Source organism: Arachis hypogaea, chromosome 18 (genome assembly GCF_003086295.3).
Source record: "Arachis hypogaea cultivar Tifrunner chromosome 18, arahy.Tifrunner.gnm2.J5K5, whole genome shotgun sequence".
NCBI classification, from domain to species: domain Eukaryota; kingdom Viridiplantae; phylum Streptophyta; class Magnoliopsida; order Fabales; family Fabaceae; genus Arachis; species Arachis hypogaea.
In genome coordinates, this window is record NC_092053.1 from 11,571,999 (window position 1) to 11,595,861 (window position 23,863).

At 37.3% G+C, this 23,863-nt stretch overlaps 1 protein-coding gene across 1 annotated transcript; it reads right to left on the reverse strand.

Annotated features, from left to right (window-relative positions):
- Positions 1–270: 270 nt before the first annotated feature.
- On the reverse strand, positions 271–1,492 carry LOC112772907 (ethylene-responsive transcription factor 9). The gene has a single exon (XM_025817919.3). The coding sequence runs from the start codon at positions 1,131–1,133 to the stop codon at positions 480–482; it is 654 nt and encodes a 217-aa protein (XP_025673704.1). The 5' UTR covers positions 1,134–1,492; the 3' UTR covers positions 271–479.
- Positions 1,493–23,863: the final 22,371 nt, after the last annotated feature.

A 23,863-nucleotide genomic window follows, 5' to 3' on the forward strand; every position in this document is an offset into this window, starting at 1 on the left:
CTTCTTATTATTACTACTTAATTTAACGTGTATAATTAATAAACATGTAGTCACCAAAAAAAAAAATTAATAAACATGTTGCTTTCGCCCAGTTTATTCTTACCCTTATTTTTGACAAGATGTAACTCTCTTAACTTTATAGGTTTAAGAAATTAATTCGTTATTAAAAAAATAATTAGAAAAAATTTAACGTTTTCCAAATTAAAATGCTAGATCAAATAAATTTTGTTGGCATAAAATCATATATAAGAGATATTCGATCCAGATAACTAATATAACTTGTTAAGCTTGTTATTAATTAATATAACTATAACAACAATAATAAGACTATAAAAGAAGAAAGAAAATATCTACATCAGCACCTTATATCCTCAACATGATGTTAAAAGGGAAAGTGAAATTGGAAAATAAAAAAAGAAAAAGAAGCCTGTATTATTAGTAGGGTAAAAACGATGTAAAACGAAGGTGAAGGTCAAGCATCAATGGCCAATGGGTAGAGCGAGGTTCAGATCAAGATTAAGAACTCCATTTGGTTTGCAATCGACGGCTAATGTTGAATCCGAGTTACTCTGGGCCCCACTTCCAGATCGTGCACTAAACCCATCCATCCTTACCGGCTCGAACCGAAAAGGACAACAACTCTGCTTGCCAACGAACTCAACTCTACCAACCGGTTCAGGCAAAAAAACCGGACCCACCGGTGCAACTACGCCCTCACCGCCACAGTATGGAACAAACGGAAAAAACCGATCTACTTCTGTCCACCGTGTCACGTCACGCTCAGACGCAGAATCAATCGGATAAGACTCAACGATGCCGCATTTTCTGCCGGCGACGGCGAAGATGTCGTCGTTTTCGTGGTGGGAAGCGCAAGGGAAATTGGTCTTGGCCTTGGCGCCGCGGAACTGCCTGGCGGCGGCGTCGTAGGCCATGGCGGCTTCCTCAGCTGTGTCGAATGTTCCGAGCCAGACGCGACTCTTCTTTCCAGGATCGCGGATCTCGGCGGCATAACGACCCCATGGCCTCTTCCTTACACCCCTGTAATGAACCTCCTTGGCAATATTATTGTTTGGCTCCTTCTTGCTAGCGGGATGCTTTTTCTTGATAGTCATCGACGATAATGGGTTTCGCATTTCCAAATCCAAATACACCACAACGTTCAATGATATGTGTATTGTATTCAGTTATGTGCCTAGTTCGTTTTGGAGCTGTGTTGGGTTTATATACACAGTTGGCGAAGGAGGAAAGTGCAAATAAATTATTTATTAAAATTAGAGATCAGAGAATGAAAAAAAAGGATATAAAAATTACTGCAAATGTGATAATAGTAGTAGTATAACTACTGAAAGGAAGGGAAGGGAAGTGAAGGGAGTGTTTGACTGTGGAGAACTGGGAAGAGGCGCCGCCTAAAAAGGATAGCGGTGTTTTAAAAGGGAGGTTACGTGTCATGCGGCAAATTCGAGACAAGCGGTCACGCTTTTTTTTCCATACTGTGCCGGCTTCTAACCTTACGAGGGGTCGTTCTTTCAATCCACACCTCCTATCCACATTTTTATTTTTAATATTAGGTTAATAATGATGTTTTTTTAAATTATAATCTATTAAGATATTTTTTTTAAAATATGAAATAATTTAATTTATAAAATATAAATTGGATCGCTGGATTTTTAAGGGTCCGTTTTTTGTATTTGGATCGTCTTATTTGTATTTAAAAAATTAAAAAAAATTTGGAGTACACAAATCGGACGATCCGATTTGTGTACTCCAAATTTTTTTAATTTTTTAAACACAGATCAGAGGGTATCCAAAATTTTTAAAATTTTTTAAACACAAATCAGAGGATCTAATTTGTGTACTTTCCATAGTTTTAAAAAACACAAAAAATTACAATGTTAAATATAATACTCATCTTACTTTCATATCTAAATTTTTTAGCTCCTCTTATCTCATCGCGTTAAGTATAATATTTATTTATTTTTTATTTTTTTATTAAAATTGTTGGCCATATTTTTTTTATAAAAAGTATAGGTAGATAATAAAAATATTAAACAATATGAATAATGAATATATCGGATGGTCAATTTATTAGGTGTGTGAATGGTTATTCTAATATTTAGATTTAGATGAGTATTTTAGAGTGTAGTATATTTTATTTAAATTGGGTCATTTTAAAATTCGTTATTTATGTTGTTCAAGAAAATCATTAGTTATCTAACATAATATTTTTTTATTTAAAAGGAGTATAATACTATAAATAATTAGTATTATTATTAGCATTTCATTATCAATTTATTTATATTTTAATTTTATATAATATAATTTTGAATCATGCAAGTTGTCTACCATAATTTAGATAGTGGTACATTATACATTATATTGTTTGGGATGCATCTGAACCAAATTCATATTTAGACTTGAGGGAGACGGCAGGTGACACATATGCATGCAGAATAGTGTAGTAAGTTGAATGTTGGTTGGATGATTAATACTGTGACATGGATCCAAACACTTGTCATCCTCATGATTTATCTTTCTATTAAATATTTTTTTCTTTTTCTTTTTTATTTTATTATTTTAAAACATGGTAAAAAAATTGTGTGATTTAAAAAAATATGATTTTAAATTTAATTTTTGAATATTTTTAAATATCTAAATTTTAAAATCTTAAAACTATAAATCATATAAGTATGACTTTAAAATTTTTTATTAATTTTTGACTAAAAAAATCGTACTCAAGTATTTTATCTAAACATCATTGTATTTTTTTTATTTTTTTTATCAAAGATAGGAGATTCGAACCCGTAACCTCTTAATTGAGTGAGACTATGCCATTTGAGTTATTACTCATTGGCAAATTTGGAAAGATAGGAGACTCGAACCCGCAACCTCTTAATTGAGTAAATTGAGTATGGGGAGTCTATGCCATTTGAGCTATTACTCATTGGCTTAAAATTTGGAAAGATAGGAGACTCGAATCCGCAACCTCTTAATTGAGTATTGGGAGCCTATGCCATTTGAGTTATTACTCATTTTTTTTATTTATTACCAAAGATAGAAGACTCAAACCCGCAACCTCTTAATTGAGTATGAGAATACTATGTTATTTGAGATATTATTCATTGGCGAGTTATTACTCATTGGCCATTGTATATTCATGCAATATTATGTAAATGTATTATATTTTATATAAATATTATTTTTAAGATATATTTTATTATTAAATAAAAAATTACTATTTTAATATGAATAGTTAAAAATACTCAATAATTTCTCTAGTTAGTGAGCTGAGCTCCACAAATACGAAGTGCACATGCAATGTCATGCATCTTCTATTATACTTGACGCCTCTACTTAAATTTTGGGGTCCTCTCACTCACTGTGACACTCATTTGTAGGTGATAGCCCTACAAAAGCGCGTCACCGTCTTCCTTCTCCTTTCCTCGTAACCGGTTGGACATTGTTTGTGCGCTTCACAAGTCCTCTTTATTTCACCTTCTAATATAGGTGCGTGAACTTCACGCCTCATCTTGGATCATTTTGACCCTAGTATACATGAGAGACTGTTTTATTTGAAACAATATTTTTATGAGTGATCTTGCACCAATTGAAAAGAACAACAATGCAAAGAGAAGAGAGAAAGTAATGATCGAGAATGATTGAGAATGCAAAGAGAAGAGAGAAAGTGTTATTAGTGTGTTAACACAAAAGCACCCAACTAACTTTTATTCATAGCATAACAGAAGCTCCACTAACAACCTCTAACTAGCTGTAACAGCCTCTAATAGAATTCTTCTCATAACAGAATTCTAACTAACTCCAGGTAACTTGTTACCCAAGTTTCTGACTTCTTCTCCCTTAACAAGTTTTATGGAACTATTTGTTTTACTCATTTGCGGTAAGTTTTCAATGGATTAGGCTTCATTTATCCGGTGGTATATAATAGTGCTAATTTAGTTAGCATGGTGTTTCGTAATAATAATACATATTATATAGTTTTGTTCGAGGAAAAATAAATATGTGAAGATATATATTATGTAATGCACTTGATAACTTATTACTATCTGATGAATTCTTAAATAGAAAGAGAGACCGTGGGGTGGTTGGAGGAGCGGATCGGAAAGCGTCATTATTTTATTGGTGTTGGTGACTTGATGCTCAACAAGGCAACATAGATTACGGGTTTGAAAATGGGGATTATTCCTCGAGTAATAATATCTAAAATTACGATCTTATATCCTACATGGTTGAAACAGGTGTTTTCTATCTTTGGAAGGCACATTATTGGCTTGTTGATCCACGGCTTTCAAATAAACTTACTGATTTCGGGTGAGTTTTATGAAAAATAGATTAAATAAAAATTGATTAAGACGAGAGATTTAAGATAAATAAATTTATAAAAAAAATATTTTTATTAATGACAAATAAGTAATACAAAAACTAATGATGAAAATGAATAAACTTTGTTAGATTGGACAAGGATTAATTAATCTTGTTGTCGAGTGTTCTGGTGGAACATCCGAATGCCAATTTTACTTGTAAAATTGATGAATAAAATGAAGAATAATGAGAAAAATTTGAGAAAAAAAAAAGATGAACATGAGTTTCTAAGTATCAGAAAAAAGGGTCTTTTAAAGAGATAGTTTGAGGTTTTTTTATAGTGTAAGACCATTTTGAGAAGGAGTCCATTATCCAATGGTTACAATATGATATTTTGTCTACTTCTTTTATCCCAAAATTTGTTACTGAATAAGGTAGTTAACAGAAAATATTTTTAGGTGTTTTCATTACTTCAAATCTTTTTAACTAGAAATAGAGGAAGTTGATTCTTACAAGTTAAACTAAAGTTCTGCAGGGTGTCAATGACAAGGAGGTATATGGGTAAAAGGAGTGTTCACGACATGTGACATTAGTGAAGGGACATCTAGTTTGATTTTCTTTTAACTAGATGACACTCTACACTCCAAATTCTACCAATCCACTTCCACCAATTTAGTTCTCACTAAAGAGAAATTCAACTCCTCAAAATATTCCTTTGGTTCCATCATTTTACCCAACACCTTTAGGAGAAACTTGATTATTTTTTACCATATTTTTGGGTCATTTTAAAATTATTTATGTACAAAAAATTTAGATTTTTGGTACACAATCACTTACTACCTCATTAATTTCTTGCAATAGATTTTGATTTGGACATTATAACTCGACAACTACAAGCTATAATTTGGAGATTAGGTCAAAAGAATATTAGAATTTTTATGACTCATAAATTACTAACACATAACTCGATCGTTATATCTATAATTCGGCCGTTACAATCTAGTTAATTCCGTATTATTCGATAATTGTCACATATTACTGAAAAAACAAGTTTTGATCCATTACCTATAACTTGGCTAATAAAACCTATACCTCGACCCAAAGAAATTATAACTCGACCCATAACTCAAAAACATGATGATACATCATCACCAACAACTCAATAAAATAGTTAAAATACATATTGGGAATATCACGGTACATTGCAATTCTCACCATAATCATAGCTTATGATTCGCTAACCGAGTATATTCAAAGTGCTTAGTCTCTTTTCAGTCTATATTAGGCAACATTAGGTCAAGGTAAAAGGAGGCTAAAAGCCTATACTCACTTAAGTCACTCTCACTCTCTTCTTTGAATTATTACTGACTTGAGTGTCGGAGAATGTAACGACCCAATTTTCAGTATGTGTAGATTATACCGGAAACTGAGTGCTATCAACTTATCTTCTTAATTATTATCTATTATTTATTATATGAGCATGTGCCTTGTTAGAGCGTTGTCGTTTTTACGAGTAAACTTTTTTTGAAAACGTTTGGTATAACAAGTAGCACATACACAGATAAATGTACGAATACTAATAGATAAAATAGTTATAAACAACCATCTTTATATATATCTCAAGCAGTTAACAACATACAGTCATCCAGCCTTTATTAGAGTATAGATCTCAGTTAGAACACCCCTAAAATTTGCTAGATAATAACTATATACATATATATACATACGACATCTCAGACCCTGACCTGTTCAAAAAGTCCCTAAGTTGGCGCCCATACTAGCCTAGACTCTATACTCACCTAATCCCTCTAAACTACAAAAGCGAGAAAAAGTACATTTTAAGTCTTCAAAACTCGAGTTAGGTGAAACATCATCAAAAGGCGGAATATCATCTACTACTCCTCTGGACGATCATACGACGTTAAAGAGCAACTCTCTGATGTTTTATTAAGTACCCACATAACAGGAACCTCATACGAAGGATCTAGGATAAAGTTCGTAAATAGATAGGGTGTAGACATTGGCGGGTCTTATGGTATATACATATAAACAGATAATGAAATTTACCCTAGACTCTGAAGACTACTTAGAGCAGAATCTTCTTTGCGGAACGATCATCAGCAGATTACGGAAGGGTACTCCTGCTTCCATATGAAGGGGGAGAGAAGGGGTAAGAACTAAGAAGTTCTTAGTAGAGTCGGGCTAATTAGTCATGTTAATCGCTTCCGCTATTGTGTCAGACAGTAAAATATTTCAAGGCATATTCATACAATAAACAGAGAAAATAGAGAAAATAAATAACAGAATACAAACAAAGAAATACAAAAAATAAAGCACAACACAGAGAATATACAATAGAAAATGATGCGCACACAAGAATGATGCATGTCTAGTCCTAGTATAGGTAATGAGTTCATCTGTCAGTTACTAACCCACTCCTGACGTTACCCAGCAACTTTTGTCTAAATAAGGCTTTCCTATTGGCAATACCCACTGCAAATAACCTTTGTCTTGCAGTGCGGTACTTGTTAGCCTATATATGCCCAACACACTTACTGCAAGCAACCTTTGTCTTATAGGAGTATACTTTAACTGTGCATATCTCAATACCTCTGTAAGCAACTTTTGTCTTACAGAATAGCATTATAGCTAGGTATCACAGGAAAGCATTCTTGTTAGTTGTACCACCATCTATCTGACTGCCTCCTTGCAGCAGATCATCACATAATCATTCTCGTTATCATCATTATTTTCATATTCTTGATTATTGCCTCTTTTCTTTTTCTGTTCCTCTTTACTCCTTTACTTCTTTATTCTTTCTTTCTTTGTCTCTTTGACTTTTACTTTGTGAATTGTTTCAGTTTTGGTATGAATAATCAACCTGTTCCAAGCATAAGTTCATTAAGTTTATACTGAACCAGTTTAACTTTTCATTCTTTGCTTAACCCTAAACGCAATGCTAAACTGTAACTATACTGCCTCTAGTTCACTTTTCTAAGTGATTTTCATCTTTACTTTAGAGTTTTACTTTCTTTTTCTTTGACGTTTGTCTTTTCTTTAATATTTTATCTTTCTTTCATCTTTGTCTCCTTAACATGTTCTTATCACTTCCTAGATATTTTATAAAGGTAATTATGATATTCCGAGCTTGAAGTTATTTTCCTAAGAATTTTAAGAAAAATTGCCTTTTTGTCATTATTTTATTTTTTATAAAATAATATTATTTAATATTTTATTATTAAATATTTTTAATAATATTTTATTCAAATTTTCGAAAATTATAGTTTGACCTCCAAAATTTTATAAAAAATATATTTTAACCCTCTTAACTTTTGATATTTATACTTTAATCCCCTAAACTTTTAGTATTTGTCCTTTTTTACAAAACATAATAATATTTACACTTTGACCCCAAAATGGATCAAGAGCTATTCTTGAGTGATGGTAATCAGTGGCTAAGAGAAGAGGAGGGGGGGATTGAATCTTAGCCCCTTTTTGCTGAATAATACTTGCTGCCTTTCAAACCAACTTCAGGAGATTTTTTCGATTTTTGACTCTTGACCAGACATGAGATATTTTCTTTTTGTCTCGTACCCAGTCAGGAGATATTTTTTAATTTTGTCTCCTTAGCAACAGAAACAGAAATGGAGTAGAAGAGAAAGAGAGAATCACACCAAGAAGTATCCTGGTTCAGCTGCCAAGTGCAATACAGCCTACATCCAGTCTCTATCACAACAATGATGGAATTTCACTATAATCATCTTGATTACAGACACCAATTCTCCCTAGGAACTACCCTTCCTATCCGGGACAAGTCCAGAATCTATTCCCAATCCTGAACTTGACTTGGTCACCTACCAAGCTTTCAACTGCTAAGTGTTAACCCAACTTGCAAGGGGATTCCCACAGAATCATGATACACAACACAGATGTACAAAGGACCTCTAAGACATCTATGGCTTTTTCTTTTAATTTTGTATCCTCTGCCTTTTTCCGCTCACTGGTTTTTTCTTACAAACCTCACACTGTTTGCCTTTTTCACCATGAGACTCAAGACAGACAAAACTAAACAGAAAAATACAACATAAAAAATATTGAAGGAGAAGAACTTCTGTTAGCTTGGGTAGCTATGAGAACTCTGTGCTTTGCACTCCTCTCCTTATCTCAAGCCTTGGATGTTCACCCTTATTATAGAAGGAAAAGCCTCCAAGGTTGAAACGATTCAACCGAGCTAATCTTCTTTTTCTTCAACAACAAAACCGGTTCGGCCAGAGAGAGAGAGAGGAGGAAACCGAATGTAAAATCCAACATGTAATTACCTTACTCTCATCCCATCTCATCAAGCTTCATCGATCTGAGCCTTTCATCTTGACTTAGTCCCCAAGAAGGATTTCTGACCCTTAATGAACCCTTGATCTTTGACAGCTCCATCTGCTCTATCTTCTGCTTCTTCCCCACGTAGCTACAGTAGCTACCTCCTGTGATGGATGTACAAAGTAGAGATGAGCCATATCCCAGGGATCTTCTTCTCTGACCGAAGTGGATTTTCCACCATTTTTAGGCATGGTGGTCTTGAGACTTCTTCACCACATCTTACCATAAGTGGCAAAGATCTCAGACACGCCAAAACTTGGATCTTCTTTTTGCTAAGGACATCATCACCTTAGCCATTTCCTTACTTCTAGCTTCTCTGTAATTTTTACTAATAGCTTGCATCTCCTTCTTTCCCACTGAAGTGACAACCAAAGAGAGAAGAGAGAGAATGCAGAAAAGCTTTCAATGGAATTAAGGAAGAAATTAAAATGAGTTAAGTTTACACTCCCCATGCCTAGTAACGTGTAATCAATTAATGCCATCATATCAATTTCAACTTTCTCTTTCTATTTACCAAGGCATTAAATCAAGTTAAATGAATTTGAATTTCATTCCTTAGTGGGGTTAGGTAACCGAACTCAAATCAAGCACTACTCCTTCCTTTTCTTTTTTTTTTTAATTTCGGACAATGAGAAAATTGGTCTTTCCACACAAGATTTTGGGCTGCTCCATTATTTTCTGGCCCAACTAACAAAATAATAATTCAGCCATAAAGTATAAAACAATTTTTGTATCAAAGACTGAAAGTTACTTGGACCATAATTCATTTAGCCCAATAAAAATCTACACAAAAATAAAATTATTAATCAGCTAGTTTGAATTACAATTTTAATTTAATAATTTTACAATTAATTATTTTTAATAATATTTTGATCATCATCAAGATAATTTGGAGTTTTTCAAACTCATCAATCTCCTCTTTAATGACAAACATTACTAAAAATTGAATTGAAAAAGGGTAAGGTTTAAGAGTAATCCCTTTTGAAGGTTTGGAATCCTCCCCCTTTCCATCTGTTACATAGCTCCCCCTTAATATGTGCCATTTTATTAAAGGAAGCTTTACCTGTAATATTCTTAAAACCAAACTTACAGCCACAATGTCTTCAACATATGGAATATTAAATAAATGTTGAACAGCTTGATTTCTGAGCAGATGAAATATGATAATCAAAACTTGATTTGTTATCATCTAAATGATTTTCTGCTCAATAAAACAACCAAATTAAAGCATGCTTGAGTACCTTCAGAGTATATTTCAACATATAACCAAGACTTAACATACTTTAAATTAACATGTACAAACAATTCCTGTTAATAGGATTCCTGCCAAACTATTCAATCAAGCAAAAATAAAAATTGGCAGAAAAATACATCAGAAAGATATCAGAGTACAAGCAAATTCATATCATGATAACACGTAATTCAGAGCATAAACCAGAAATCAGAGCATACATCATAGAGAAAAGTAAACAATTGAAGCACAAGCATAGTGGTAATCATTAATCATTCAGATTTCATCCCCTGTTTTTCAATTTTCAATTCATTTGTTGGATCAGGCCCCTTTTTTCAATTTTTCTTAACTTTCCTCCCCCTTTTGTCATTAATGGGAGTCCTGCAAAACAAATGAGAGCAACTAGCAAAAGGCAGAATATTTATTTTTCACCAAAACACAACGGTTCAGAGTATCCAAGAACAGCTAACTAACAGTTATACAAAATACTCAAACCAAAAGGACAGAAAATTAAAAATTGTTCAGTCATAAGAGGGCAGCAGATAGTCTAAGCATCAGACAAATTTTCATCAGAGTCAAGAAGATCATCAGAATGAGCCATATCATTTTCAAAGCTCTTGAGCAGCAGGTTAACTCTTTCATTACATTTAATCTAAGCTTTCTCATTTTCATATGCCTGCTTGCGATCTTCCTTGTATGAACGTACCATCAGATTTGACATATTTGAGAATTCGGTTAAAACGTCCTTGATGGATTCAGCAAGCTTTGATGGCTCAGAAGGATGGCTCTCAAGATCACTATCTGAAGATATAGAGGGCATTGAGCTCTTTCCTTTGTTACTTTTCATGGGTGTAGAAACTCCTCCTCCTTTGATGGTGAAAACCTTATTTTCTACATGCTCATTTATTAAATCAACATGAAAATGTTCAAATATGCATGTAAGAAAAATGCCATAAGGCAGATTTGCCTTCTTATCACTGCGTACACATTCTCACATGTGACGCACCATTAAGTAAGCAAATGAAATAGGAGAAGAAGTAATAATAGCAAAAAGGACTAAGGTATCACAAATAGTTACTCTTTGATAGGAACCACTCTGAGGCATCAAAATATGATTGATAATTTGGTGAAGTAGCGCTCTTACAGGACCAAGAGTCTTATGCGTCAGAATCGTCCCATCAAGTGCAGAGAAATTTTCACAAGTTTGAGTTAGAGCAATATGATAGGAGATCCCAACTTGAAAATCCCACTTTCCAGTCATGTATGCAATTGCTCCTTCATCAGTATATCCTAATGCAGCGCTGATGATTTCTCTATTCAGAGTTAAGTGAACCTTCTTGACATAGGAGTGAATTGCTCCGTCATAGTACATCATGTTCGCATAGAACTCGCGAACCAGGGATGGATAAACAGGCTTTTGAATGTTGAACAATGGAGTCCACTTCAGATTATCAAACAGAGTAGAAAAGTTTATGCCTTTTGCAGTCAGTGTCTCCAGATTCACTATGTGAAAGGCACACAAGTGACGTTTAGCTAGAACTTGATTGTGGAACTCATAGGCAGCACATGAGTTGAATCTGGCCGGATCGAAGTGAGAATGACCCTTGTTGAACTTGTTTTTGAAATCAAGAGAGTCCAAGTTTGGAGGTTCTCTTGTGTTACGAAGAACATAACCCTTTCCACGCTGGGAACTGCGGCCGGAAGCATGTGGAGTGGATTTCTTTGGTGGTGATGGTGGTGGAGAGGATTGCGACTCTTCTTCTTCTATTACAGGTTCCTTTTCCTTTCCAATCTTCTTACTAGAAGAGGTTTTCTGGCAATGACTTTTTCTCCTCATGGCTTCGGTTGACTGAGAAGAAGCTGAAGAAGATGAAGCAGAGTGGATATGGATATGCGTGTGAGTGTGAGGAGTAGAGAAAGATGGAGGAACTTTGGTATGTGGGGTTCGGTTGCTTCTCCTAGGCGCTACCTTCTTTTTCATAATGAGAGAAGAAGAATTGGATGGTGAGAATCTAAAGAGATGGCCGAATGGGTTAGAGTGGAGAGAGGGAGAGGCTGCAATAAATGTTGAGTAGAGAGAGGTTAATTAGATTTAATGAGCATTTAGTGGTGCGGTTATCAACAAGAAATTTTTTTTAAGAAAATAAGCAAGTAACTGAAGGTTCTTTTCCTTGAATCAAGGGAAGAAGGTATGGGAAAAGATTATGATGTGACAAGAACTCCTCCTAACCAGATATGATGTGACAACTACCAAAAAAGAATTAATTAAAAAAAATCTCAATCTGTTCAGAGTCAAGGAGTGGGTCAAGAAGAATTGGTTGGGTGACGTGGCGGAAATTGGCAGATTAAGAAATTAATATAAGAGATACGTTGCAAGTACAGTTCTTAACCCACAAAAATCCACTTATCAATTTAGAAAAGAGTTGTTACAAAATTAGAATTAAAATACTGGGAGTAGGAGTCCCAGGTCGTCTCCCAACGAGTTGCAGAAAGATGTGCTATTTTATTAATCAGAGGTTTTCCAAAATAGTTTTGAGTTTGATAAACAGGAAATTAAATCAGAGAATTTATGTAATTTAAATAAAGATCTTGATCGGGAGAAGATTAATCGGAAGTTCTATCCTTGTTGGAATTTTTTCAAGATCAATTAATAATTAGTAGTTGTTTCCACTTAGTTAACCTTCGACGAATGAAGGAAAGTCAAGTTAAAAGTCAACTTCTATTCACAAGTCCTAATCCTCTCCCTTGGGAAGGATTAGAGTTAGTGACTAACAAGCCAACCAACAGCGAACCAATCACAATTGAACTCTTGATATTCCAACTCAAGGTTCTCCTTTAATCAACTCCCAATCAAGTTGGAAAACTACTCCATCATCATAAATGTAAACTTCAATACATAAAAAAAAGAAATAAAAAGAGATATGATAAACAATAATCAAAGAGATCAATTAAAAATAAAAATGGTCTTTGTATTAATAAACTCTAAAAATAATCCAATGTTAACTCTGGACAGATTAAGGATATGAAAGAGTAAGTGACAAGTAAGGAAAACAAACTAGAATGACGAAGTCTTGGCGGAGGTAATAACTCTTCTCAATATCCCAATCCAAAAAGAAATAAAAACAAAATCCTAAGAACTATGAATGCGTAGAGAGAAAACCTAGAGGAGTAGTAAAATCAGATCTAAAAACTAAAAAATTATCCTCAATGAATTCCTCCTCTGGTCTCTGCATGTTTCCTGGCTCTAATCTGCGTTTCTGGGCCGAAAACTGGGTCAAAACATGGCCCAAAATCGCCCCCAGCGATTTCTGCAAATTCTGCAGATCGCGCACGTCACGCGATCGCGTCGTCCACACGTTCGCGTCACTTATGCAGCTTTCAATCCACGCGTTCGCGTTAGGCACGCGAGCGCGTCGCTGTGATTTTCTTCATTTCGCGCGGTCGCGTGGTCCATGCGTCTGCGTCGCTTCTCGCTGGTCATCTCCTCAATTTCTTGTGTTCCTTCCGTTTTTGTCAGCTTCCTCTCCATTTTCTAAGCCGTTCCTGCCCTATGAAGCCTGAAACACTGAACACACAGATCACGGCATCGAATGGTATAAAGGAGAATAAAAATATATAATTAAAAGGTCTTTAGGAAGCATGTTTTCAACTATGGAGTAATTTTGGGAAGGAATTGTAGATACATGCTTATCATATGAATAAGTGGGTAAAGATTTGATAAAACCACACAATTAAACACAATATAAACCATAAAATAATGGTTTATCAACCTCCCTACACTTAAACATTAGCATGTCCTCATGCTTAGTTGAAGGAGACAAAATAAATGATTAGGAACATGTGAAACTCATGCAATGCAATGCAATGCAACCTATATATATAAATGCAACTATATAATTCTTGTCCACTTGGTTAAAAGTAAATAAGCTCTTCAAGACAATCACAAATCAAATTCCACTAATTCAATCCTTATACAGTAAGAGCAGATAAAAATGCAAGAAAGCAGCTCATGAAAGCAGGGAACATAGAGTTTAAGCATTGAACCCTCACTGATGATGTATGTACACTCTAGTCTCTCAAGTGTATAGGGTAATCACTCTACTCTTCTCTAATCATGCTTTCTAAAATTTTGTTCTACACCTAACGAATCAGCAACATTTAATGTACCAATGCAAACATCATGAGGTCTTTTCAAGGTTGTAATGGGGCTAAGGTAAGGGTAAGGGTACATATATGGCTAAGTAAGCTTATAAATTTAATCTTTGACTAACCTAAGCTCTCACCTAACATACATATACTCTATATACTTTTAAATTCATGCCTAGCTACCCATCTTTCCCACTTTTGTATGATTCCCATACTCATGTATCAACTTTTCTATTAATTTTATCACATATGCATTGATTTTCCTTTAACTTAACATTGGGATAATTTTGTCCCCTTATTTATTTACTTATTTATTGAATTTTTTTTAAACATGAAAAATAAACATAGCTTATCAATGCACATGGATTTTTAGTTTTTATAGTTTCACATGAGTAGGTACCCAATTTCCCATTATATTATCACGACAGATTCCCTTATTATCTTTTGTTCCCACAATCTTCCCATACTTAATTAACACACAATTCTATCTTAAGCTAACCAAAGATTCAACTGGGATATATAATTGTTTTTCCGCTTAAGGCTAGTAATGTGGTAAAATACAGAACAAATGGGATTTACAGGCTCAAAGTGGCTAACAAAGGTAACTTAAGGGGTAGGCTTAATTGGGATAAGTGAGCTAAACAAATAATGGCCTCAATCATATGCAAGCATATAAATATATTAAACATTGGACATATAGGATGAAACAAAATATAGATTACAATCATAGAGAAGTAAACACACAAAAATAAAATATTTATGGTTAAATAATGTAACCATGTAATTAAGCTCAAATCATACGGGTTGTGTGTTCTTAGCTTTTTAAACTATGTTCCAAATACAACTTCAAGCAAATTTAACATAAAAGTTTTGATTAAAATTAGTGAAATTTTGTTCAAAAAAATAGGGTCTTAGAAGAAACTTATTAGTTTTTCAATCAAGTAGAACATGCATGCAATTAACCTATTACTATGCAATTTATCCTATTCTACAAAAGAAAAACTAACTAAATATCCTATTTTATTGGTGTTAAGGGAGAGAAATTACCTCCGGGGGTTAGGTACTGACCGACCTCCCCACACTTAAGGATTTACACCGTTCTCGGTGCCATCTGTCAGGAACAGAGGGGGGCTGGTAGCAGTATCTCCACCATCGGGACCGTCATGGCTCCCTGTGCTAGTAAATAAAGTGGAGTCCGGAGTGCTTGGGTCTTTGTCAGGTCTGTGGTTGCCTGTGAGTAGCTCCTTGAGGTATAGGAATCGGTGCTGGTTGCGGCGCTCTCGTAGCTTCGCCTTCTGTTCTTGCCGGTCTAACCTCTCCAGTATTTGATGGAGCAGCTGACTTGTTGAAGGTGCTTGTGGTGTTGAAGGAGGAATGTCTTCAGCCGGTTTAGTAGGCTGGCTTATAGTGGCTGCTAGAGGTCTGATATATTTTCCATTAGGGATGTACTGATCATCCCGTGGAAGCATGGCTTTGGTGTCCCCAGCTCTGTAGGAGACTCCGGCTGCTGAGACGAGATCTGAAACCAAGGCGGAAAAAGGTAAGTTGCTCGCAATTTTTACGTGTCCCATTGCATTTCGGATGTGTCTTGGTAAGTTTAGGTGCTGGTCTGTAAGGATACACCATAGTAGAACAGCCATGTCTGCAGTGAAAGAGGACTCGTGAGTGCTCGAAAAGACATAATGGGACATAATCTGTGCCCATACTCGAGCCTCCAAGGTAAGTGCTGAAGCCGATATTCCCTTAGGTCGGGATCGATGGTACCCGTAGATCCATCTGCTGCCAGGTTGTGCGATAACTCTGAGAACGGCGTCCCAGTCAAATTGGTACATCTGGCGCTTGAGTGCGGCTTCTTGAAATGCGTCCAATCCTTCTGGAGCAGGGGGAAGATCTAAGGCTTGTTGAATGGCCTCTTCTGTAATGGAGACTTGTTTCTGACGGACATAGACAGACTGCATGGATGGCATGTGAAAATTGGAGTAGAATTCAACTACCCAAGAAAGATTAACCTGCCGTGACTGTCTCCGTAGGAATCCCCATTGTCTTCGTTCAATTTGTGCCTCAACAAAGGTAGCAATGTTGGTCGAGAGGATAAGAAGGTGTTCATTGTTGTAATTTCTCTCTGCCAGGATAGGGAACATCTGCTCACAGTAGCGGTTAGGAAACTGCGCAGTGTCCTTTGCTGGGAAAGCTTTTTCCTTTTCGTCGACCTTGATGATCCTCTTGATTCTCTTTGTTGAGGGCTTTACTACTGTTGAAGATGGCTCTGCCACTAATGCTCTTTTTGTTCCTCTCCTTGCTGGTGGTTTGGGAGTAGCTTTCTCTTTACCCTTCTTGGTGGCCATCCTGAAAAGGGAAAAGGAGAGTACTTGTGAAATTTAAGGGTTAGAGCAAGGAATGGAACATAACAGTTGATAATCAGTGCACGGTAAAGAAGAATATCGTTAACACATGGTTGCTACTACATGTGAAAAGTCCATCAATGGAAATATAGCAAGTGCATGTGATGGCAATTAAATGCAAGATGTTTATTGGCATGCCGGCAAGGACATGAGTAGCATAGATTAAGCATTCAATGTCCAATTTGATTACCAAGTCTTCAAAACTAACAGTCTGTTTGTAATAACAATTATATTTAATGAATAAAATATAAAAAGGGTTTTTGTGAAAAGCAAGCATGTAGAGTAGTAGATTAAAAGAAATCTAAAAATAGTGCACAATACCATATGGGCGTTTTCACAAACACATAGCATGCATGGTAAATAAGGTATAGAGAGTATTAAATTGAACATGCAAGCAACCCTATAAAAATAATATATAATTATCAAACAAATCCTCAACAATCCGCAAGCAAAATATAAGAAATAATGACCCAAATAAATTTCCAACATCAATAAAAAAAATTTAAAAAGAAAAAGAAAACATGGATAATAAAAATAAAAAGAAAAAGAAAGGAAGAAGAAAACATAAAAATAAAAAGAAGAATAGAAAAGTAAGGAGGGAAGAGGGAAAAGAAAAGAACCTTGATGATGAATGTGAAAAAGAATGGAGGGGGTAGAAAGTGAGAGAGAAGGAAGAAGGAGGAAGGGGGAGAAAGAAAGAAGAAGGGAAAAGAAAAATTAGGATTTGGGAAGAAAAGATATGATATCTGGCTGATCTGGATAAGCTGTGCGGTGCAGGCGACGCGGATGCGTGAGTGACGCAGTCGCGTGGCGTGCGATAGGGTCAGGTGACGCGGGCGCGTGGGTCATGCGTTCACGTGACCTAATTTGTGCGATTGGCGCGAGTGCAGCCTCGCGTTCGCGCAACTCTCTGTTTGAAACTCATTTTGCCAAATTTTTGGGTGACGCGGTCGCGTGGGTGACGTGATCGCGTGAATCGCCAGACTTTGAAAACTAACGCGGACGCGTGGGTTACGCGGTCGTGTGATAGGGCTGGTGCTTTTAGCACGGGTCCATCCCCATTCCAGCCCAACTTACTGCCTTACACCCCTTTTTTACGTCGATTTCAGGTCACGCGTTTGCGTGGGTGACGCGGACGCATCATCGACGCGATCACGTGGATCAATCTGTGCAAAGGCACGCCTCCAGCCACGCTTTTGCATGACTCTCTGTTCGATTTCTTTTACTTCCTCACGCACCTGTGACGCGGACGCGTCGTCGATGCTGTTGCGTCGCGTGCGAATTTTTTTTTTTATGCAAATGAAGATGCAAACTATATGTGCTAATAATGAGAAGAATGATTGAAAAAGAAAACTAATAAAAGAGAAAGGAACGATCGTACCATGGTGGGTTGTCTCCCACCCAGCACTTTGCTTTAACGTCCTTAAGTTGGATGCTCCACTAGCTCAGTCTGCTGCTGTGGGTGGATCCTCCAAGAGGAAGATCTCTAGCTCCTGGTTTTTCGTCATCTTTTTGCCATGAAATAACTTCAAGCGATGTCCATTGACCTTTATAAGTTCAGGGCTTGAAGGATGGCTCAAGTGAAAGACTCCGTATGGCTACGCCTTCTCTACTCGATAGGGACCATCCCATCTGGATCTCAGCTTGCCTGGCATGAGCCGCATTCTGGAGTTGTAAAGGAGGACTAAGTCCCCCGATTGGAACTCTCCCCTCTTGATGTGCTTATCATGCACAGCTTTCGCCTTCTCTTTATATAGCCTGGAGTTTTCATAAGCTTCTAGGCGAAGGGTCTCTAATTCTTGTAGTTGCAAGCTCCGTCCAGCTCCGGCTTTCTCATAGTCCATGTTGCACTCCTTCACCGCCCAGAAGGCTTTGTGTTCTAACTCAATTGGGAGATGACAGGCCTTTCCATAAACTAAGCGGAAAGGACTCATCCCAATTGGTGTTTTGTATGCTGTCCGATATGCCCAAAGCGCATCTTGGAGCTTGGTGCTCCAGTCCTTTCTATGAGGCTTGACTATCTTTTGCAGTATGCGCTTTATCTCTCTGTTAGACACCTCGACTTGCCCATTAGTCTGGGGGTGATAGGCTGTTGATACTTTATGAATTATCCCATGCCTCTTCAGTAATCCTGTTAGTCTTCTGTTACAAAAGTGAGTGCCTTGATCGCTCACGATTGCTCGTGGTGATCCAAAGCGACAAATAATATGGTTTCTAACAAAGGAAACAACAGTGTTAGCATCATCAGTGCGGGTAAGAATTGCTTCCACCCATTTAGAAACGTAATCTACAGCTAACAATATATAACAATGACCATTAGAATTTGGAAATGGACCCATGAAGTCAATGCCCCAAACATAAAAAATTTCACAAAAAAGCATAATCTGTTGAGGCATCTCATCCCTCTTGGATATATTACCAAACCTTTGGCATGGGGAACAAGATTTACAAAATTCAGCAGCGTCTCTAAAAATAGTAGGCCACCAGAATCCCCAGTCTAAAATTTTTCTTGCTGTTCTTTGAGGACCAAAATGTCCTCCACTCTCAGATGAGTGACAGGCCTCTAAAATGGACTGGAATTTTGATTGAGGTACACACCGTCTAATTACCTGGTCAGCACCACACCTCCATAGATATGGGTCATCCCATACATAATATTTGGACTCGCTTTTCAGCTTGTCTCTCTGATGCTTAGTAAAATCGGGAGGAAAAGTGTGGCTAACTAGATAATTAGCTACAGGTGCATACCAAGAAGCTACATCAGATACTGCCTGTAAGCTATCAAATGGGAAATTATCATTGATAGGAATGGAGTCATCTTTAATGTGCTCAAGGCGACTCAAGTGGTCTGCCACTAAATTTTGGTTACCACTCCTATCTTTAATTTCCAAATCAAATTCTTGCAGCAGTAGCATCCAACGTATTAGCCTTGGTTTAGACTCTTTTTTTGCTAATAAATATTTTAGAGCTATATGGTCTGAGTACACTACTACCTTAGTACCAAGTAAATAGGCTTGGAATTTATCCAGAGAAAAAATAATAGCTAGAAGCTCTTTTTCAGTAGTAGTGTAATTAAATTGAGCAGCATCTAAAGTCTTAGATGCATAAGCAATTACAAAAGGATTGTTACCTTTATGCTGAGCTAGTGTTGCTTCTACTGCATGATTGGAGGCATCACACATAATTTCAAATGGTTGACTCCAGTCTGGTCCTCTCACAATCGGAGCTTGAGTCAGGGCGGTCTTCAGCTTATCAAACGCTTGTTTGCAATCCTCACTGAACTCGAACTCAATATCTTTCTACAGTAGTCTGGATAAGGGTAGTGCTACCTTACTGAAGTCCTTAATGAATCTCCTGTAAAAACCTGAATAGCCAAGGAACGAATGGACTTCCCTCACAGAGTAGGGGTAAGGTAAACTAGAAATAACATCCACCTTTGCTGGATCTACAGAAATGCCTGTATTAGACACAACATGTCCTAGTACAATCCCTTGTTTTACCATAAAGTGACATTTTTCAAAATTCAATACAAGGTTTGTACTAACACATCTATCTAACACTCTAGATAAACTATCCAAGCAAAGGCTAAATGAATAACCATAAACGCTAAAATCATCCATAAAAACCTCCATACAGTTCTCAATAAGGTCAGAGAAAAGACTCATCATACACCTTTGGAAAGTAGCTGGTGCATTGCATAAGCCAAAGGGCATTATCTTATAAGCATAAGTCCCAAAAGGACATGTAAAAGTAGTCTTTTCCTGATCTTCAGGAGCTATATGGATTTGAAAGTAACCTGTATAACCGTCTAAAAAGCAGTAATAAGATTTACCTGATAGGCAATCAAGCATCTGATCAATGAATGGCAAGGGGTAATAATCCTTGCCAGTGGCTTGGTTGAGACGCCTGTAGTCAATGCAAACTCTCCATGAATTCTGCACTCTAGTTGTCAGAAGCTCTCCATGCTCATTTCTTACTGTTGTGATTCCACTCATTCCAGACTTCTTGGGCACCACTTGTACTAGACTAACCCATTCGCTATCTGAGATGGGATAAATGATATCTGCTTCAAGCAGTCTGGTCACTTCTTTCTTGACAAATTCTAAGATGGTTGGATTCAATCTTCTCTGAGGTTGACGGACAGGCTTTGCTCATTCTTCTAAGAATATTCTGTGTTCACAAACTTGAGAGCTAATCCCTACTATATCCGCCAAGCTCCATCCAATTGCTTTCTTATGCGTCCTCAATACACTAAGCAATTGTTCTTCTTGTTGGGAAGTGAGCTCCCTTGCAATGATAACTGGAAACTTCTGCTTGTCCTCAAGGTAAGCATACTTGAGGTGTGGAGGAAGGGGCTTTAATTCTATTTTCTGCTCATGGTTTGGCTCTAGATCATCTGGGGCTGGTGTAAATGGTAACGGATCTTCAGTATGTTCAGAAGGTGTCCCCACACTTGGATCTTGCTCCATGTGACTCTCTTCCATTTCTTCCTGGTGAGTTGCAGCTATAATCTCATCAATGATGTCATATTGGAATATGGAGTGATCTTCTGGGGGATGCTTCATAGCTTCATCCAGATTAAAGCTCACTGTTCTGCCATCTACCTCAAAAGAATAGGTTTCCAAAAAGGCATCCAGCTTGAACTTTGAAGTTTTCAGGAATGGTCTTCCAAGTAGGATTGATGATGGCCTTCCTGAGTCATTAGGGGGCATTTCCAGGATATAGAAGTCAATGGAAAATGTGAGCCCCTTAATGCTCACTAATACATCTTCAACAATTCCAACCACTGTAATAATGCTTTTATCTGCTAACACAAAATGAGCTGCCGACCTTTTTAAGGGAGGGAGCCTCAAAGTATCATATATAGACAAAGGCATTATACTAACACACGCTCCTAAATCACACATGCAGTCGGAAAATATCACACCTCCAATGGTACAGTTAACCATACATGGACCTGGATCACTACACTTTTCAGGTATTGTTCCGAGGGTTACCTGAATTTGTAGGTCGATCTCGGTCGAGATCTTATGTGCTGGTCGGAACCGAGGTGTCCGGTTCGTGAATGGCGACCGGAGCTGGTGCGCCCGACTTGTTGGACTGGTTGCGCTGCTGATCCTTTGTCACCGAAGGGTGGAGGGTACCTGCAAGAGACTCCGATGCTTAAGTTAGCAAGGGTATTGAGCAGGTTTTTAGTAGAATCAGAGTATGAGTTATACCTGGGTGCTCCAGCGTATTTATAGTAGTTGTAGAGTGACCTTTCTAGATAAGATAAGTTAGTTATCTTATCTTTATCTTTGAGTTGAGGTCAGCTTATCTTCAAGGGAACCGTCCTTATTTCTTATAGGCTTGGACGGCCTTTGGACTTGGGTCGTATTCCTCTACTTGGGCCCTTTATGGGCTTTCCTGTCAACTTGGCCGAGTTCTTTAAGAAGAAGTCGGTCCGCTTGACCTGAAGAGGTCGGTCGCTTTGTCGTCGATCATCCCAGGTCGGATAGCTCGACCCAGGGTATGAACAGTGCCCCTGCTTGAGCTCGGTCTTCTGCTTTAAAGTCGAGTTTTTTGACTTCGAACTTTTTTACAGCGAAGCCGAACTCGAGCACTTTTGTCGATTCCTTTCTACGTAGAGCTTTTGAATGTAGCACGTTTTCCTCTAAAAACGCGCGCTTTTATATCAGCGCTTTGTTCTTGGGAACGTGAGAGGGTTTAATGCTTTCATTAATTGGTTATTAATTGCCCTCGTTCTCTCTTGGCTTTTATTTTGAAATTCTCAATCAAAAAACGGTTTCTCTTCTTTGCTCCTCTTCGTAACTTCTCCCTTTACTATCTCATTTTCTGTTTCTTTCGCAATTTCTCCTGCAACGTCTGTTTTGTTACTACTTTCTGTGGGAAAGGGGCGATTTCCAGATTTCTCCTTCTATCTTCGTAATTTCTGCTTCAAGGGGGTGGTTTTGCTTCTGCTCTTCGGCTTTCTTTTACAGTCTTTCTTCTATTTCTCTAGGTTCGATTTTTCTTTCTACCTTTCTCTATGCCATTTTGTGTCTGTTTTGAGAAAGTTTGGGTTTTTCTATCTTTTTGCTGATCATTGTGTGTCTTGTAGTTTCTCCCTCTGTTGCTTGATACTTTAAGAACTTTGCATGTTTTGTGAATGCTTTTGTATTTGAAGCTTTGGAATGATGACTTTATTTGATTCTGAAAAAGGTTGCTCCTTTGACAATTTTGGGAGTGTTCGATGTTGGTGCTTGTTCTCTGCTGATGATTTTTTGCTTAATTTCGAAAAAGTTTGCATCTTTGCTGTTTCTCTGCTTTTGATGGTTTTCTGTTTGGCATTGTTGACGTTGACAGTGCTTTCGCTGGTAGACTGTAGAAAGATAGTTGCTTTGATGACTTTGCGTTTTTTAAGTTGATGGACGAAATGCTTGCTGCTTTAGGTCTTCTTTCCTTGTTTTGAGAGATACTGGGGTGTAGGTTTTTCCTAGAAATCTTGCTTTGTTATTGCCTCCAAAGGATGCCCCAGGACTTTTTGGCTTTAGTCTTGGGGTTTTCCTTTTGTTTATCCGCCCGTCGAGATGTTTTGACCCGTGCCCGAGATGTTTTTTGAGTAATCCGCTCTTCTTTTCTTTTGTAGGATCTTAGTTGACCTCATGTCTTCCCGAAATAACGTCGTAGCGACACCTTCCCAGGTCCCTGCGGGTATGGCCGATTGGGTGGACTCCGTGGTTCTCATGTGTGTCTCGCTGGTTGATTCTGAGTTTTGTTCTCAGCTTAGGCAGTTTCACAGCGTCTGTAGTAACTCTGGTGATGAGAAGAATTATGAGCTTGTTCCTCCTTCCTCTGACGAGAGAGTCTGTTTCTCGACTCGAGTTGTTGACAATCGGCCTTTCTTTTATGCTTACGATTTTTTCTTTGGTCAACTCGGAGTTACTCTTCCCTTTACTCCATTTGAAATCGACCTGTTATGGTCTTGTAATGTTGCCCCTTCTCAACTTCACCCCAACTCCTGGGGTTTTATTAAAATCTTCCAATTGTTGTGTAATAGTTTTGGTATTCCTGCTTTCCAATCTCTCTTTTTCTATTTGTTTGTCTTGACTAAGCCTGATGTGGTGAAAAAGAAGTCAGCTTGGGTCTCCTTCCGTTCTACCCAAGGAAAGAAAGTTTTTTCCATGTTTGACGAATCGTTTCGGGATTTTAAAAACTATTTCTTCAAGGTCCGAGCTGTTGAAGGATCTCGGCCCTTTTTCTTGGATGAAAATGATGAGCCCGCCTTTTCCCTAGAGTGGCAGAAGGATGTTAGGGTCTCTAGGTACTCTTGGGACATGTTGGATGAGGCTGAGCGAGCCTTTGTGACTGTTTTAGAGGAGCGTTGGGGTCAGCCTCCCCATCTTGACACAAA